This window comes from Manis javanica, chromosome 10 (assembly GCF_040802235.1).
Source record: "Manis javanica isolate MJ-LG chromosome 10, MJ_LKY, whole genome shotgun sequence".
NCBI classification, from domain to species: domain Eukaryota; kingdom Metazoa; phylum Chordata; class Mammalia; order Pholidota; family Manidae; genus Manis; species Manis javanica.
This window is the reverse complement of record NC_133165.1, coordinates 47,512,008-47,528,179: the sequence shown is the minus strand read 5'-3', so window position 1 is coordinate 47,528,179 and position 16,172 is coordinate 47,512,008. Positions and strand designations below refer to the sequence as shown.

The 16,172-nt window shown below is 51.2% G+C and overlaps 1 protein-coding gene across 7 annotated transcripts in view; it reads left to right on the top strand.

Moving 5' to 3' along the window:
* The window catches only part of IL4R (interleukin 4 receptor), a 45,520-nt gene extending 31,466 nt beyond the window's left edge, over positions 1 to 14,054 (top strand). For all 7 annotated transcript variants that reach the window (XM_073215376.1, XM_073215377.1, XM_073215375.1 and 4 more), the window contains 5 exons: positions 5,278 to 5,434; positions 7,934 to 8,030; positions 9,920 to 9,998; positions 10,617 to 10,666; positions 11,506 to 14,054. In XM_073215376.1, the coding sequence (XP_073071477.1) occupies positions 5,278 to 5,434; positions 7,934 to 8,030; positions 9,920 to 9,998; positions 10,617 to 10,666; positions 11,506 to 13,069 (1,947 nt within the window). In that variant the 3' untranslated portion in view covers positions 13,070 to 14,054. The remainder of the gene's footprint in view (positions 1 to 5,277; positions 5,435 to 7,933; positions 8,031 to 9,919; positions 9,999 to 10,616; positions 10,667 to 11,505) is intronic.
* The last annotated feature ends 2,118 nt before the right edge of the window (positions 14,055 to 16,172 follow it).

Sequence of the window (16,172 nt, the reverse complement as noted above, 5' to 3'; positions counted from 1 at the left end):
CAGCCTCTCATGGCATCTGGTGCTTGCTTTCCAGTCATGCATTCATAGCGGGGTTCACTTCTAAATGAATGTGTTGACATTTTTAAAAAAGGAGAGCTGATGTACAGGAAGCCATTAAATAAGGGCAGGGCCGTGCAAAGGAGATGTCTTGCTCCCCTCCATTGTAGTTGCGGTGGGGTGGAGACTGCTTCATGCCGCCTGTGTTTTCCCCTCATGTCGCTGGGGTCCCACAGAGCTGGGTCCTAGCACTTGCCATGCCACTTGCCAGCTGTGTGAACTTGAGCATGTTGCCTGACCGCCTTGTGCCTCAATGTGCTCATCTGTAACATGGGATAACAAGGGTACCTACCCCAAGGTCTGTTGAGAGCACAGAGTGTGTGATACAGACCAGCTCCCCTGCCTGGCACAAAGTACCTGGTGAGCATCCTCCTGTTCCGAGTGCTGCAGGCCTTGGAGATCCCCATCGGCCTCCCTGCCTTGTCCTGGCCTTTGACTCCCTCTGACAGAGTGATTGAGGGTCTGCTCTGTGCCACAGTTGTGTTCCAGGATTGAGGCTAGCCTGGCCTCAGCTGCCAGGGAGCAGGCCCCAAACGCCTCAAGATCCCAGTAAGCTTCTGCCACTGTTTCCTGTCTTCCTGGCCAAGCCAGGGAGGTGTTGGTTGTTGATTTATATCTCTCAGGTGTGGTTTCCCCCTTGGCGCTGGGCCAGGCTGTGCAGTAGGAGCAAGAATAAAACAGCTGTGCTCACACAACGGAGGCTCAGAGAGCAGGGGGAGGGGGCCGCACAGATGCCAAGGAGAGAGGCAGGTTCTACTCGGTCAGTAAATCTCTTTCCCATGTCCTGAGCCCGTACAAGGCTTAGTTCAGCATATAGGCTGGAGGGAGAGAAGGCTGTGACCCAGAGAGTCCAAAGAAATGTTATTTATTTGCTCATCATGGCTTGCTCCAGGTTCCAGGAATCTGTCCATTTCCTGGCCGTGCTTTAGTCTGTGTTGCCTCATTTTTAGGCAGTCTCTTCCCTTATGTAGTGACCAGTGTGCCCACCGGCAGCTCCAGGCCTACATGCCAAGGCTGCAGTGGGAAGTTTTTCTTTCCATGTTTTTCTTTCACAGGACTTTCCTAGTGAAAGTCCTGAGGCTGAGGTTCAGTTGCCTGGTCGGATCATGGGCCAGTCTCTGAACCTGTTACAGGCTGCAGGCAGGAGAGAGGGGACTGGTGCTGCGCTCAGACGGGCCAGGGGCGGGGGTGCTCAAGCCCACCTCTGGAGCTGCAGAAGGGGTCCACACCACCCAGACCAGATGGGCTGAGAATGCGGAAGGGTGGCTCCCCAAAGGAAACTGGGGAAGGGAGCCAGGGACTGGCAGAAACGCAGCTGCATGTCGGACCTAGGGCCAGGCACTAGCCAGGAGACAGAATGGCTCAGTGGCCATGCTGTGCTCAGGGGTGTCCCAGGCCAGCTTCTCTTGTTGGTGGGTCAGAGGCTACTGAGACACCCTTTACCATGTTTTCCTTCCCAAGGACAGAGCCCAACCTGAAAAGCCCCTCATTATTCATTGGCCAGAGCTAGTTAGATAGATGCTCTATGCTAACCAATCACAGGCTGGGAGGGGATGGCCATGAGTGGTTTAAGCCAGTGAGCATTAACCCTGGAGCTGGAGACAGAGGCCCTGAGCTTTGGGTTCCTGACCCCAGTGGCTAGATGTGTGGGTGTCCAGCTGTGTTTGCTGTAGTATTGCAGACACCAGCTGTGGCTCAGACTGATAGGATCAATTTTTTGTTTGTTTGTTTTTCCTTTTTTATTGAGATGCAATTGACATATATTACCTTGCTTCAGGTGTACAACACAGTAATCTGACATTTGTACACATGGTAAAATGAACACCACAATAAGTCTACTCATCATCTGTCACCATATGAAGTTAGTACAATATTATTGACTATATTCTCTGTGCTGTACATTACATGGATGAGATCAATTCTAAGAAAAGATAATAGAAACTTGCTGTGGGATTTTGGAGATAGAACTTCTCATTGTCCTGGATGGTTTCTGGACAAGGCTCCATAGTGGAGGTAGAGTTTGTCCTGGGCATTTAAGGACGTAGAGGAATTTTCTACATCGGGAAGGAAGGGAAGAGTAGGCCAGGCAGAGGGACATGAGCAAAGGCTTGGAGGTCTGAAAATTCATGACTTATCTGAGGAATATGGGGATGTGGGAGTGTGTATAGTGAAAAAGCAGAAAATGAGGCCACAAGTCTGTTCAGAGTCATGAGTGTCATGCTTATGATCATGATTATCATTTCTTGTGAGCCTACTCTGTGCCAGCCACCTTTGTTATTACCAATGGTTGGCAAAGTCCTACATATGGGACCATGATGGTCTCTTCATTTCAGTGACATGGAAACTGGGGCTTGGAGAAGTGGAATGACTCACCCAGGGCCCCATACTAGAAATGGAAAAACTGGGATTTGAACTTTGGAGACTATGCTGTTTTTCCTCTCCTGGATCTTTCTCTTAGGGGGTCCCCTGAACACCTGGCCTTTTGTTAAAAACAAACCAACCACAAGCAGTTCTCTGAAGCTCTGATTTCTTTTTTTATTTCTTAGCAAAACATTTCCCAATCTCCTCATCTTCTCCAGGGTGTGTGATTCCTTTGGCAAATTAGGCCCAGCTGTGGCCTCCTGCTTGCTTATGTTTGGAAAGGAAGGAAGGCCGAGAGTGAGTGTCCTCTCCTGCCCTCCTACCCCAATCTCAGCCCCCTTGGGAGCTCCAGCTGGCCTCCAGCTTCTCCAGCAACCCACTGGGGCTTTGCTTCCTCGTGCAAAGCCATGTCTCGGCTCACGTTGCCCCAGACTATTTCCCCAAATGTGCTTCCAACCTACAAACGGAAGCAGAGCCACCAGCTGCTGCGAAGGGGCTGCAGGACCAAGGAGGAGGGAGAGCATCAAAGGGGTGGACCCTTCCTGGAGAGGGACTCTGGGCAGAGGATCGGGGCCTCTCCCTTGTCTTCAGAGTTGATCTTGAGAATAGATTTTATTTCCTTTTTTATTTATTTTTATTTTTATTTTATTTTTATTGAGAGGGCATCTCTCATATTTATTGATCAAATGGTTAACAACAATGAAATTCTGTATAGGGGAGTCAACGCTCAATGCAGAATCATTAATCCTCCCCAAGCCTAATTCTCGTCAGTCTCCAATCTTCTGAAGCATAACGAACAAGTTCTTACATGGAGAACAAATTCTTACATAGTGAATAAGTTCTTACATGGTGAACAATACAAGGGCAGTCATCACAGAAACTTTCGGTTTTGATCACGCATTATGAACTATAAACAATCAGGTCAAATATGAATATACATTTGATTTTTATACTTGATTTATATGTGGATCCCACATTTCTCCCTTTATTATTATTATTATTATTATGTTTAATAAAATGCTGAAGTGGTAGGTAGATGCAAGATAAAGGTAGAAAACATAGTTTAGTGTTGTAAGAGAGCAATTGTAGATGATCAGGTGTGTGCCTGTAGACTATTTGTTAATCCAAGCTAGACAAGGGCAATAAAACATCCACGGATGCAGAAGATTTCTCTCAAAACAGCGGGGGTGAGGTTCTAAGCCTCACCACTGTTGATCCCCAATTTCTCACCTGATGGCCCCCCTGCGACTGTGCCTGTCTTAGGTTGTTCCTCCCTTGAGGAATCTTACCCGTCTCTGGCTAACCAGTCATCTTCCGGGGCCATACAGGGAGATGTAAAGTTGGTAAGTGAGAGAGAAGCCATATTGTTTGAAATCCTTTTTTATTTTTAAAGGACTTTTTTATTTAAAAAATAAATGCATGAAGTAAAAAATTCAGGTGGTATGAAAGGACTGAGAACGGAAATGTTTCTCTCCTGACCCCAGCTTCCAGTTCCCCTTTCCAGAGGTTGACCGCTCTTCCCGTCTTTTGCCAGAAGGGGAAGGAAGGCCAGGTTAGAGCAGGCAGAGGTCTTGAGGCATGTGTGTCCTTCCAGAGAGGGTTTCTGCCTATACAAGCAAACATCTATGTTTGTACATCACCATGTTTGTTCTCCATTACTACAAATGTAGCTGCTTTAAACAGCACACATTTATTGTCCAGTAGTTTCTGGGGCTTAGAAGTTTGGCGGGGGCTTAGCTGGGTCCTCCACCAAAGGTCTCACAGGGCTATAATCACAGGGCTGGTCAGGCCTGGGGTCTCACCTGAGGCCCTGCTGGGGAAGGATAACTGCCAAGGCCCTGTGATGCTGGCACTGTCTCTTGTTGGCTGTTGGACTGAGGGCCCCAGGTTCACCTGGTGTCTGGTACAGGCTGCCCTCAGTTCCTCCCTGTGTGGCCTGCTCGAAGCTAGCAAGCAAGAGAGCCTCCTAGCAAGTTGGCATCACACTCTCAGTCAATGTGATCACGTATGTGTCGTCCCTGTGCACCCACTACCTTTGCTTTATTCTGTTGGTTAGGAAGAAGTCACAGGCCCTGGCCACACTCCAAAAGCGGGGATCACACAGGCTGTGATTCACGGTGGAGACTGTGGGGGCAGTCTCAGAGGCTGTGCCACCACGGGGCCTCACACCTCCCCTCCCAACATCTTTTAAGCATAAAAGGCAGCAGACAGCACATACCAACCTTCACCTTACCTTTGTCACTGAACAACAGATCCTAGAAGTCCCTTCACAGTGGGAGCTAGGTTGGGCAGGGCTGAGATTCCAGGCTAGTGAGTTTGGGCTTGACTGTGGAGGCTCTGGAAAGCCCATGACAGAGTGAGAGGGATGCAGTGGCCCTATCTGTGCTTCAGAAGATCACTCTCGTGCTCCCTGCATGCCAGGCCCTGTCCTAAGTGTTTACCTTTTAAACCTCACAAAAACCCTGGGAGGTAGGCACTATTATTATGACCATTTTGCAGAAGGACATTGGGATCCAAAGAGGTTATGTCATCTACCTCAGGTCACACAGCCAGAAAGTGACAGTAGTGACCTTTACCCTCATTTTACAGATGAGGAAACTAAAAGTCAGGCTCATCAACATGCCCAGTAGTGTCACATGACTAATGGTGGTGGGGAGGCAGGCTGAGGACCAGTTCCCTGTCCCATCTGCTCAATTCTGGTCAGTCGTGGAAGTGGCAAACAAAGGCCTGAATTGGAGGAAAAACCAAATACCCAGACTGGGGCCTTTAACACTGTGGGATCAGTGATGGACAGCAGCCAGGGAGCTGGTACTCCTTGCCCAACTTCTGGTGCACTAATGTCTCCCCTTCCTCTACCAGTTCAGAATCTATAATGTGACCTACATGGAGCCCACCCTCCGCTTGGTGGCCAGCACCCTAAAGTCTGGGGCTTCCTACAGTGCACGAGTAAGGGCCTGGGCCCAGATCTACAATAGCACTTGGAGTGAGTGGAGCCCCAGCACCAACTGGACTAACTGTGAGTACTGGGAGTCCTGAGCAGTTAGAAGCTCTGTTCCCCACTTTTATTCTGTGGCCAGATACTTCCCCTGGCCAAGCATCTGCGTTTCCATATTGTAGAATTCCTCTAACTGCAGGTGACAGAATTACCACCTAACATGGTATATGTAAGGCTGGTAGCACTGGAGGGAGGAAAGTGAAGATGGTGCAAACGGAACAAAGAGCACCAAATAGCTCTGTGCCATATAAGGAAGGAACGGAACAGCTCTTCTGGGATTCCAGTCCCATGATGTACAGACAAACCCCGGATGCAAACCCCGGATGCAGAACCCCTCCATTCAGAAGGAGACCTCTGGCTGTCCATCACCCAACCCTGAGCCAATAAAAAATTCCCCACATACCCCTGGCTTGGCCCACTTCCCCCTCCCCTCCCTGTGCTTATAAAAATACTCCCCGCCTATCTAGGTAGGGGCAACTTCTCCAGCCTGTGTTTCAGACTGGTGAACCTCGCCCGGGACTGCGCCCAAATAAACTGCCTGGCCCTTTGTTGCCTCTCGTCGCCTGCTTATTTCGGTTAGAATTTATCTTACAGCTTCCTCGTTTTCTAAAGGGAGAAAATGCTAAGTGTTAGAAATTAGTGAAAATAAGATGTTATTTCTTTCCTAGCCAACTTCCCAGACCCCTGAATTCTATCTGTAACCTTATTGAGGTCTGTGAACCCCAAGTCAAGAATCTCTGCTCTAAGGCCCTGCTATCATCTGTATCTGGCCAACAATAGGAGAGTCTGCACCTGCCTCTTAAAAACCTGAGCACAGAACTGACACACATCACTTCCTCTCAAGCAGTATTGGTGAGACCGATCACATGGCCACATATAGCCACAAGGGGTTCTGGGAAATGTAGTCCCTGGCTTGGCAGCCGCATACCCAAAACAACTCTTTCAGTTCTGTCGCACATGGCTTTTGCAATAGGAATATTGACTTATCTCACATAAAATGCAGTTTTACAAGCAGACCTTCCCAGCTCTATACAACAGCTCAGGGATGTCACCCCAGAGTCTTGTCTTTCCTTCCTCCATCAGCCTAGTAGCATTTTATCTTTGATTTGTCACCTCATGGGTCCAACTTATCTTTTGCACATACCCTCATGGTCCAAGTCCCAAAGGAAATGAAAGCACCTCATGTATCTCTCTTTTTTATCAGGAAGCAAAAGTCTTTCCAGAAGCTTCCTACCAGACCTCCCCTTACATCTCATTGACCACAAGTGTCACACAGCCTCTCCCAACTGCAAGGGAGGCTGGACACTCAAAGGTCTGGAAAGGGGAATAAGATAATCATGATTAGCCCAAGCCCCACGGGAGCCACATTGCTACCTGGCAAAGAAGGGGTGAGAGCTCTTGGGAGGGGGAGGCTGGCTCAGGCACATCTGTACAAGGGGGAGGAGTAAGGGATTTTGTGAACATTCACTGGCCCTTCACAGCACTGGGCGCGGGCGGTTGGCAGGGACCCGGCTCACCCACCATACCTCTCAGCATTGGTCATCATGTTCTGTGGCTCTCTCCTGACCCATCTGTCTCCACTCTGGTCTCCATGGGTAGTAACTCCAGCACCCAGCATAGGGCCAGACACACAGTTGTGCTTAGGGAAATTTTGTCAAATTGATTTAACCCTACCTTTGGGGGGAGGAAAGGAAAGGAAGAGAAATAGCTTGTATGGAACTTACCAATGTGCTGGACACACAGTTTTATTTCCACACATATTTATTGAGCTTCTACTACATGCTGGGCCCTGTCCTGGATTCTGGGGAATCAGTGGTGAATAAAACAGACAAAAATTGCTGCTGTTATGGCTCTGACATTCTTATGGGGGAAGACAGAAAATAAACAGGTAAACAAAAAAAAAATCGGACCTACACCCAGATGGCAGCAAGTCTGAGACCAACATAAAGCAGGGTAAGAGGATGGAGTGATGGGAGGGGCAACAGGAGAGGGTGTGGAGGACATCTCTTTGGAGCAGGTGTCAGTGAAGTGGGAAGGTGCCAGCTGTGTGAAGATGGTACTAGCAAGGCTATGGACACATGAGTACTGTCCCAAGTACCTTATATATTAAATCCTGTAATCCTTACAATCTGGGACATAAGTACTATTATCAACCCCATCATGCAATGAGGAAACCGAGGCACAGAGAGGGTGAGGGAATTGTCCTGGGCCACCAGCAAGGATATGACAGAGCCTGGCTCCAGAGTCCCTGCACTTGACTCTGTGCTTCAGGAAAGAACAGCAAGTTCAAGATCCCAAGGTGGCACTGAGCTTTGGAGGAGGGGACAGCGAGGCAGCCAGTGTGGCAAGGGCTCAATGTGCAGGAGGGGACAGGAGAGGGAAGGAGGGACAGTGTGGTGGCAGACAGATGGCCCAGGGCTCGGAGGACACTTTCCTGAGGCCTCAGTCACCAGCTCTGGGACCCAGAGACCAGGCTCTGCCCGGCGTGATGCAGGCTCATGGCTTCCCTCCCGCTTTCAGACTACAAGCCCTGGGAGCAGCGCCTCTCACTTGGCATCAGCATTGCCTGCGTCATCATCCTGGCTGTCTGCCCAGTCTGCTATATCAGCATTATCAAGTGAGTCCCGCACGTGGGCACAGGGTGCCACGGAGCCAGCCCTCTGGGGTGGGAGGGGTTGGGAACTCCCCCTCAGCTTTCAGTCCTTTTGTTCAACCATAAGTATTTATTGAACAGCTCCTATGCACCAGGTACCAGGGCAGCAGGTGAGAACAAGACCAACAAGGACCCGGTGTCCTTGTTGGGGAACAGAAGGTGTCAGGTCAACAACAACTGCAACCATGTTCCAATGTGGGCCAGACTCTCAAGGAAGTATACCAGAGCAAAGGGGAGAAATGTTTCCAGGGTGCTACTTTGGATGGGGAGGCCAGGGCAGGCCCCTCCAAAGAGGTGAGACTTGAGCTGAGACCAGTCTAGGGGCAATGAGCTGCCAAAGAGGTGGGGGACGACTGCCCTTTGGCAGGAGGGAGGTGAGTCACGATAGGTGCCCAGGGTATGGCACAGGCACCTGGGGACATGTGGCAGTGGACAGAGGAACTCTAGATAACTCCTCTGATGGAGGCAGGGACCTGGGATCACATCCTGGCCTTGGAGCTCGGTGGCCACGTGGCTGACACGTCATGGAACCTGTCAAACCTGGGTCCCTCCTTTGCAGTTGAGAGTTTTCTTTGGTCCTAGAAGTTCTGAGAGAGCCCTGGGTTACAGTGGGTGGGTGGTAGAAGGACCCTTGTTTCCAGTGAGCTCGAGCTCTTGGAATCATGGTCTTAGAGCCTCAGTCTTCCCACCTCTGAAATGGGACTGGGGAGCCCTTGCTCAGCCTGTAAGGCCTGGCAGTGGTTCAGGACTGACATGAGTGAAAGTGTCTCACACTTTGCAAGTAGATATGCAGGGAATGCAGATTCCTCTCTCCACGTCTTGTTGCTGGTGCCTCTGAGTGCCCCTGGGCTGGCCTTTTCCCCTTCAAGCTTCAGTTTCCCCATCGCTTATTCCTGTTTCCCCCACCATTCGCTATATTGCAGCACTCCAACTTCTGCTGTTCTTTAAACATACCAAGCGAGTCCTTCCCTCCGAGTCTTTGCATTTGCTCTGCTCCCTGCCTAAAAAGCCCCTTTCCTAGGCACCATGTGGCTCCTCCTCCACCTTCAGTTGCCACTCGAGAGTCATCTCTTCAGAGAGGCTTTCCTGGATCACTCTCTGTTCCTCTGTGTTCCCTTATCTTTATTTTTGTGCATGACACTTACCCCATGAATGAGTGATGCCATGTAATTATTTCTGCATCTGTTTGCCTGTCTCCCTCTTCTAAAAGGTCAGTTCTGTGAGGGTAGGGTTTTTGTCTGTCTTGGCTACTGTTGCATTCCCCCAGGCCTGGCACAGAGAGTGGTATGTAAGTAAGTGCTCAATGGGTGCATATTGACTGAGTAGAGTGAGTACAGGCTAATCCAGAGACGATCCAAGATCCCTCCCTCCCAGCCCCAACACTGTGTGACTCCAGGTGGCCCCAGGGAAAGAGAAGGAATCTGTCTCTTCCCTGGATTTCCTGCAGCTTCTCAGGCCATCTGAGGCTCTCCTATGCTATGCCAAAGGGGCTTGTGATGAGGAAACCCAGAATTCTCTCTCTGCAGCTTGAGCCTCTCCTAACACTCTGGGGCTTGCTCCCACTGAGGACAGAACAGGCCACGTCAGGAACTGCATTCTGGGTAGCAGGGTGCTGGAGCACGGACCTGGCTTCTGCCTGCTGGCTGTCCCTTCACCTGTCTGGGTCTCGGTGTCTTCACCTGTAGAATGGGGTAAACAGTAGAACCTTTCATGAAGTTACAGTAAAACATTAAAAAATCAGCCAACATGGTCTCTGACCCCCAGTGAATATTGGCCACTAGGATCATTTTTATGGGAGGAGCATCAACCTGTCAGTGATTCAGGGACCAATACCTTTTCTTTTTCTTTTTCAGGATTAAGAAGGAATGGTGGGACCAGATCCCTAACCCAGCCCACAGTGCACTCGTGGCCATTGTCATCCAGGACTCCCAGGTAGGCTTGGCTAGGATGCTTGGGCTGCGTGTGTCAGGAAGTGTGATTCACAATGTCTGGGATGTTGAGGTTCTTCACTGGCTTTTGGAATTGCACATGGGAATCCAGGAAGCGTTCAGGTGGATGGATTCAGCACCTGTATGTAGTCCTTAAGCACCCAGAGGCCTTGACCCCCTCCCCACAGCCCCATGGCTCTTCTTTCAGCCGGGGCAGCTTCCTCTGGCCTCTTGGTTTCTTCCCCCTTCCTTGGGAGGAGTGACCCCTCATGTCATTTCCATATCATCTCCTGGAGACATGCCTGTACCAGAGCAGGAGGCCGAAAGAATGGGAGAGGCAGGCAGGCTTCCTGTGTCTTCCTCTGAAGGGTAGGAAACTGTGCCCGAAGCACCGGCAGAGCCCCAGTTCTCACTGCCAGAACTGCATCACATGCCCTTTCCCAGCCCATTTACCTGTAAGGGCCCTGAGACTCAGAGAGCTGAGGTGACCCAGCAGATCTCAGACCTGCACGAAGTCAAGGCTTACAGTCTTTCCACAGCAACACTTCCTGAGCACTGCTGTGTGCCAGGCTGTGCTGGGAGGTCTGTCTGCTCTGTTTCATTGGCTGTGTCTCTATTTTAGGTGCCACTGTGGGGAAAACAGTCCCGAGGCCAGGAACCAGCCAAGTGCCTGTACGTATATGAATTTAGGCCATAACCTCTGTGGATTTGGAAGGTGATGGAACTGGAGCAGTGGGCCCCAGCTTGAGGGTGTTTCCCCGCCTTCAGGAAATACCCAGATGCCTGCCTTCTCTTCCTTGACATTCAGCGCTTGCCCTGTGACATTGGGCTTTGAGCAGTAGCAGAAGGAGGGGTCATCTGAATAGGCGGGCTCCTGACTGAGCCCCCTGGGTTTCACTGAGGGAATCCAGCACATGGTGTCCGGCACGTGGTGAACCCCCTGGGAGTACAGTCTGTCCTGGGTGATAGAGTCAACAACCTGGACAGCTGTGCCAGTTGTGAAAATGTTGACATAATCACACACTGGTTGGCAAATAGCCACTATCTTGAAGCCTTGAGTGTCTCACCATCACCTCAGGGCCTCCTGGACTACCCACAATTCATTAACTAAAGGGTTTATACCTGGTATACCAAGGGACTCCAGGATTCTTCTCCAGCCCTAGGGCTTCACAGCTCTTCTAATTGGTCATTACTTATCCTGGGATGTTGCTAGGTGTTTTAAATGCCATGATCCCAGACAAAGACTTTTCTTTATTCAATAGACTGAGTTTGTATTGGATGCCAGGTTACATGCCAGCCTCCAGAAATCCCAAAGTAAGGCACAAGCCCTACTTTCAAGGAGTTCTCAGTCTAGTAGTGAAGATAGACTGATAGATTATTACTTATAAAGTCAGCAAACATGTCTTTAATAGACATCAGTCCAAGGCGATTTGAAGCTGGGCTTTGAAGGATGACTAGAAATTTTTCAAGTGGTGAAACAATGCTGAGCAAGCTTTTCTTTGCTTTTGCAGACACTGGAAGACTTGTCTTACCAAGCTCCTGCCCTGTTTACTGGAGCATGGAATGGAAAAGGACGAGGATTCCTCCAAGGCTGCCAAAAATGGGCCTTTTCAGGGTCCTGGAAAACCTGCATGGCACCCTGTAGAGGTCAGCAAGATGGTCCTCTGGCCGGAAGACATCAGTGTGGTGCGGTGCGTGGAGATCTTTGAGGCCCAGGTAGGGAATGAAGAGGAGGAGGTGGAAGAAGATAAAGAGAGCTTCTGCCCATCGCCTGAGAACAGTGGGAGCAGCTTCCAGGAGGGCAGGGAAGGCATCGCGGCCCGGCTAACGGAGCACCTGTTCCTGGACATTCTTGAGGGTGAGAATGGGGGCTTCTGCCCACAGGGCTTGGGGGAGTTGTGCCTTCCCCCACCGTCAGGAAGTACCCAGATGCCCTGGGCTGAGTTCCCAAGTGAGGAGCCCCAGGAGGCACCGTCCCTGGGCAAGGAGCAGACTTTTAACCCGGAGTCAAATCCACTGGCTACTCTGACACAAAGCCCAGCCAGCCTGGCTTTCACAGAGACGCCTTCTGTAGTCACAGACAATCCCGCTTACCGCCGCTTCAGCGACTTTCTGAGCCAGTCGTCAGGTTCTGGAGAGCTCAACTCAGACCCACAGCTGGCCGAGTGCCTGAAGGAAGCGGACTCCAGTGTCCTCTCTGCCGTGCAGCCCTCTGAGCCACCCACAGCACCCCAGCCACAGCTGGAAACCTGGGAGCAGATTCTCCGCCAGAGTGTGCTCCAGCACAGGGCAGCCCCAGCCCCCGCTTCAGCCCCCACGAGTGCCTACCGGGAGCTTGTGCACATGGTGGGGCCGCGCAGACTGCAGGACAGTGGGGTGGCGGGCTTTGGCTCTTCGGGAGAAGCTGGGTACAAGGCCTTCTCCAGTGTGATCACTAACAGTGCCATCTGCCCAGGGACATCTCGGATTGAGGCCAGTAATGGGGAAGGGGGCTACAGGCCCTTCCAGAGCCTCACTCCTGGCTGTCCTGCAGCTTCTGCCCCAGTCCCTGGCCCTCTGTTCACCTTTGGACTGGACATGGAGCCACCTCACAGCCCTCAGAACTCATTCTTCCCAAGCAGCAACCCAGAGCACTTTGGCCTGGAGCCAGTGGTAAAGGGTGAGGATAGCCAGAAGGCCCTGCTCTGCCCAGAGCCAGCCACAGAGCCCCTCAGGGATGACCTGGGGAGCGGCATTGTGTACTCAGCCCTTACCTGCCACCTCTGTGGCCACCTGAAGCAGTGTCATGGGCAGGAAGAGCATGGCAAGGCCATCCTAGCCAGCCGCTGCTGTGGCTGCTGCTGTGGAGACAGGTCCTCACCCTCAGTGAGCCCCTTGAGGGCCCTAGACCCTCTGCCAGGTGGGGTTCCACTGGGGGCCAGCCTCCCTCCAGCCCCCTTGGAACCCCTGGGCACGTCAGAGGAGGGTAAATCACCCCTGTTCTTCCCGCCTGACCCCAGCAATACTCCAAGTTTAAGCCACACTCCCAAAATGGTTATGCTCTCCACAGGGCCCACAGGCACGAGCACTTCCTAAGTGCATGCCCTCTTGTTGCTGAGGACTACAGGGGAAGACGGCCCTACCCTTCCTATTAAATGCCTTCCCCAGGAGGGCAGCCAGGCTGGCAGATTTCCAAAAGACTAGGGGAACCCTGGCACAAAGTTTGTAAGATGGTCTGACACGGGGGCCACCGAGACTGGACCCTTCCTGCTCCCAAGCTGGGCCTCGGCTTGCCACATGCAACGGGAGTGGAGGCACTAGGCAGCTATGCCTGCAGCAGGTGCAGGCAGGGATCAGCTTGCGACAAGCCATTGCCCACTTTGTGGGCCCACAGCTTCTCCAGCATGCTGGCCTTGTCATGCCCACCCAAGGCATGTTTTGTCCACCTAACCACTCTGTTACCTATGTCTTGCCCAGTCCTGGGATTAGCTGTCACCATGTCACTGGATTGGATGCTGAGCTTAGAAACTAACCAAGCCAACAGGGGAATGACTTGGGAGGCTTTGGGAAACTGATGAGAGATTGACGTCCAGGAGAGGTCATTTGCCCATTTATTCAACCAAACTTCATTAGGTTGATGTGGAGGGGAGATCTGGACTTTGGAGGGGTGCTGAGTTAGGTGGCAGTAACAGAAAGACATGAAAGTTGGGATTGCCAAGCAGTGAATGTCTGCTGTCAGATCCCCATGCAGCTGCAAGGCTGGGGGTCCCCTGGAGATACCCATTGACCTTGTGAATAGTCTGCCCCATGGACACCATCGCTGGCAGCCTCTGAGAGCCCGAAGGGAGTGGCTTGTGCTCCCTGATCCGACTGAGCTGGGCCTTCCAGACGGCCAGCATGTGGAGCCTGCGAGTTGGCCCAGGACTCAGGCTGAGCGGCACATTTTTGTGTGGGTCTCAAAGATTGTTTTACCACCTGGTACTTGTGTTTGTTGAGGAGGGTGGAACAGTAAGGGGTGGGGTTTTCTGTAATGGTCTTGATCTTTTTGTTTTCATTTATTAAACAAACATACTGCACGGCATTATTGTCAGCACTTTCTCTCTACTGACTTATTGAATTCTCCCCCTAGAAGAACCAGGGCCCAAAAGGTTAAGTGACTTTGTTTCTTTGGGTTCCCTGAGATGGGGATACAGGTGCAATTAGTTGATTTAAGAGGTGATCCCAGGAAACCCTGTGTGGGGCTGGGGCAGTGTGGTGGGGAGGGGCAGGAGGCAGTGAAGGCTGTGCTGTCAGAGAGCCAGTGTGGACAGCGTGTGGTCAACCCCACTGGGGAGATGCAGAAAACCACACACAGTGCCTGCCTGGAGAGTCCCTGCAAAGGCGGGCAGCTGGGGTGTTTGTCCACCAACTCCTGTCTGTCTGGTTGAGGGCTGCTTCTGAGGGCATTGATTCCCCAGCACCTGCAGCTGCTCCAGGAAATAAGTCCTGAGACTGAGCTGAAGATGTGTGAGTAGTCGTTGGCGCCCCAACGAGCTGCAGTCAGGACACTGGCAGCGGTTGCCACACTTTGCCGAGATCACATAGATATTAGTGGGCACATAGTGCCCATAGCTGAGCCCAGCCTGTGTCTCCATGGTCCAGGCTGTCTGTACATGACCCGTGTTTGACATCTGGGCAGACGGTAGGCTGGAGTGGGCCTGAGGCTGGCAGGCAGAGGATCTTAAGCTCGTGTGCCTGTGATCAATTTAGTCTCTGAGCAGCTGCCTAACTGCCACACTTGCAAAATGAGGGGCTTAGTTGTGTGAGGTTCCTTCCTGCTCCGGCATTCTGCACAACGCACTAGATGAGATGGCGAGCTCACTGTCTCCCTGCAGCCTAATGTTTTTTAGGAGCCTCCTTCGTGCTGAGCCCAAATCTATCCCTTTAGCTATTTAGGTCACCACCCTGAATCCCGACACCACAATTTACAGATGGGGAAGCAGCACTAGAGAAGAAGAGAGTCTATCTAAGGCCCCACAGTGAACAGCAGAGCCTGAACTAGCTCTGCACAAAATGTAATAATTTAAAAAGAAGTATTTGGAGCCAGGCAATATGCTGAGTGCACTACCTTGATTATGTCACAGCCCTAGTTGGCAGATTCAATCAATATCCCCATTTTAAAAAAGGAAGAAGAGGCTGAGGCTCAGGGCCACTCAGCTAGGAAGTGCTGGAGGCAGGATTTGAACCCAGGTCTGACGGTGGGCAGGGCTCCTAGCCAGCATGGTATGCCTTCTCATGTACAGGATGGCACCTCCGTGACTGTCAGCACTGATCCACTTGGCCCGAGCATTGTCTCAGAATACCAAATTTTAAAATTAAGTAGCAAACAGAGAAAATATATTTGTGTGAGTGGTGGAGAGGCAGTTGGGTTGGAAGTCCAACACAGAATTGAGGCCAGACTCATTTCCCCCCACCATCTTTTGAGAAAGAGACCTGAGCTGCCAGCTGAGGCTCATCTTACAGAACTGACTGGGCTTTGGGAAGCTCCAGCTAACAGCTGGAGAACTGGACAGAGACACCTCTCATCTCTTAGCCAGATTTAAACCCACCCTCCCCAGTTCAGGGAAGCTGGAGAAAGGCCATTGTTCTTGCTTCCCCACACCCCTTCTACAGTTTAACCCAGGAAGGAGGAAGCTGAGAGGCAGAAAAGCAGAGACTGCACGTCCTAAAATTTAGTGAGCATTTGCCATGTGCCAGGCATTATGCTGGGTGCTGAGAAAAAGTCCCTTCCTGTCTGGACCTTACAATTCAGTGGGTAGACAGACAATAAAAGACGAAAGAAAAATTACAAACACTTGCTATGAAGAAAATAGGGGTCTGAGATAAGAGGAGCTAACAGGGAGGCTTTTAAGGAGATTACATTTGAGGGACATTTGAACTGAGCCCTCAGTACCTGGAAGAAGTCAGGATGGGCTGGATAGACTGTAGATTCTGGGCAGAGGGTAGAGCAAATGCAAGGCCCCTGAGGTATAAGGAGTTTGGCATGTTCATAGTTGAGAAATATTCACTTTCAGGCTGTGAGCCAGGGACCATGGTGAGAGATACAAGTGAGGAATTTACATTTTGGCTTAGTGCACATTAGCCACATGCACTGAGAAAAATGGTCCTCTAGAAACCAGTCTTCAATCTCCCCAACCCTAAAATACAAGCTTCCCATAAG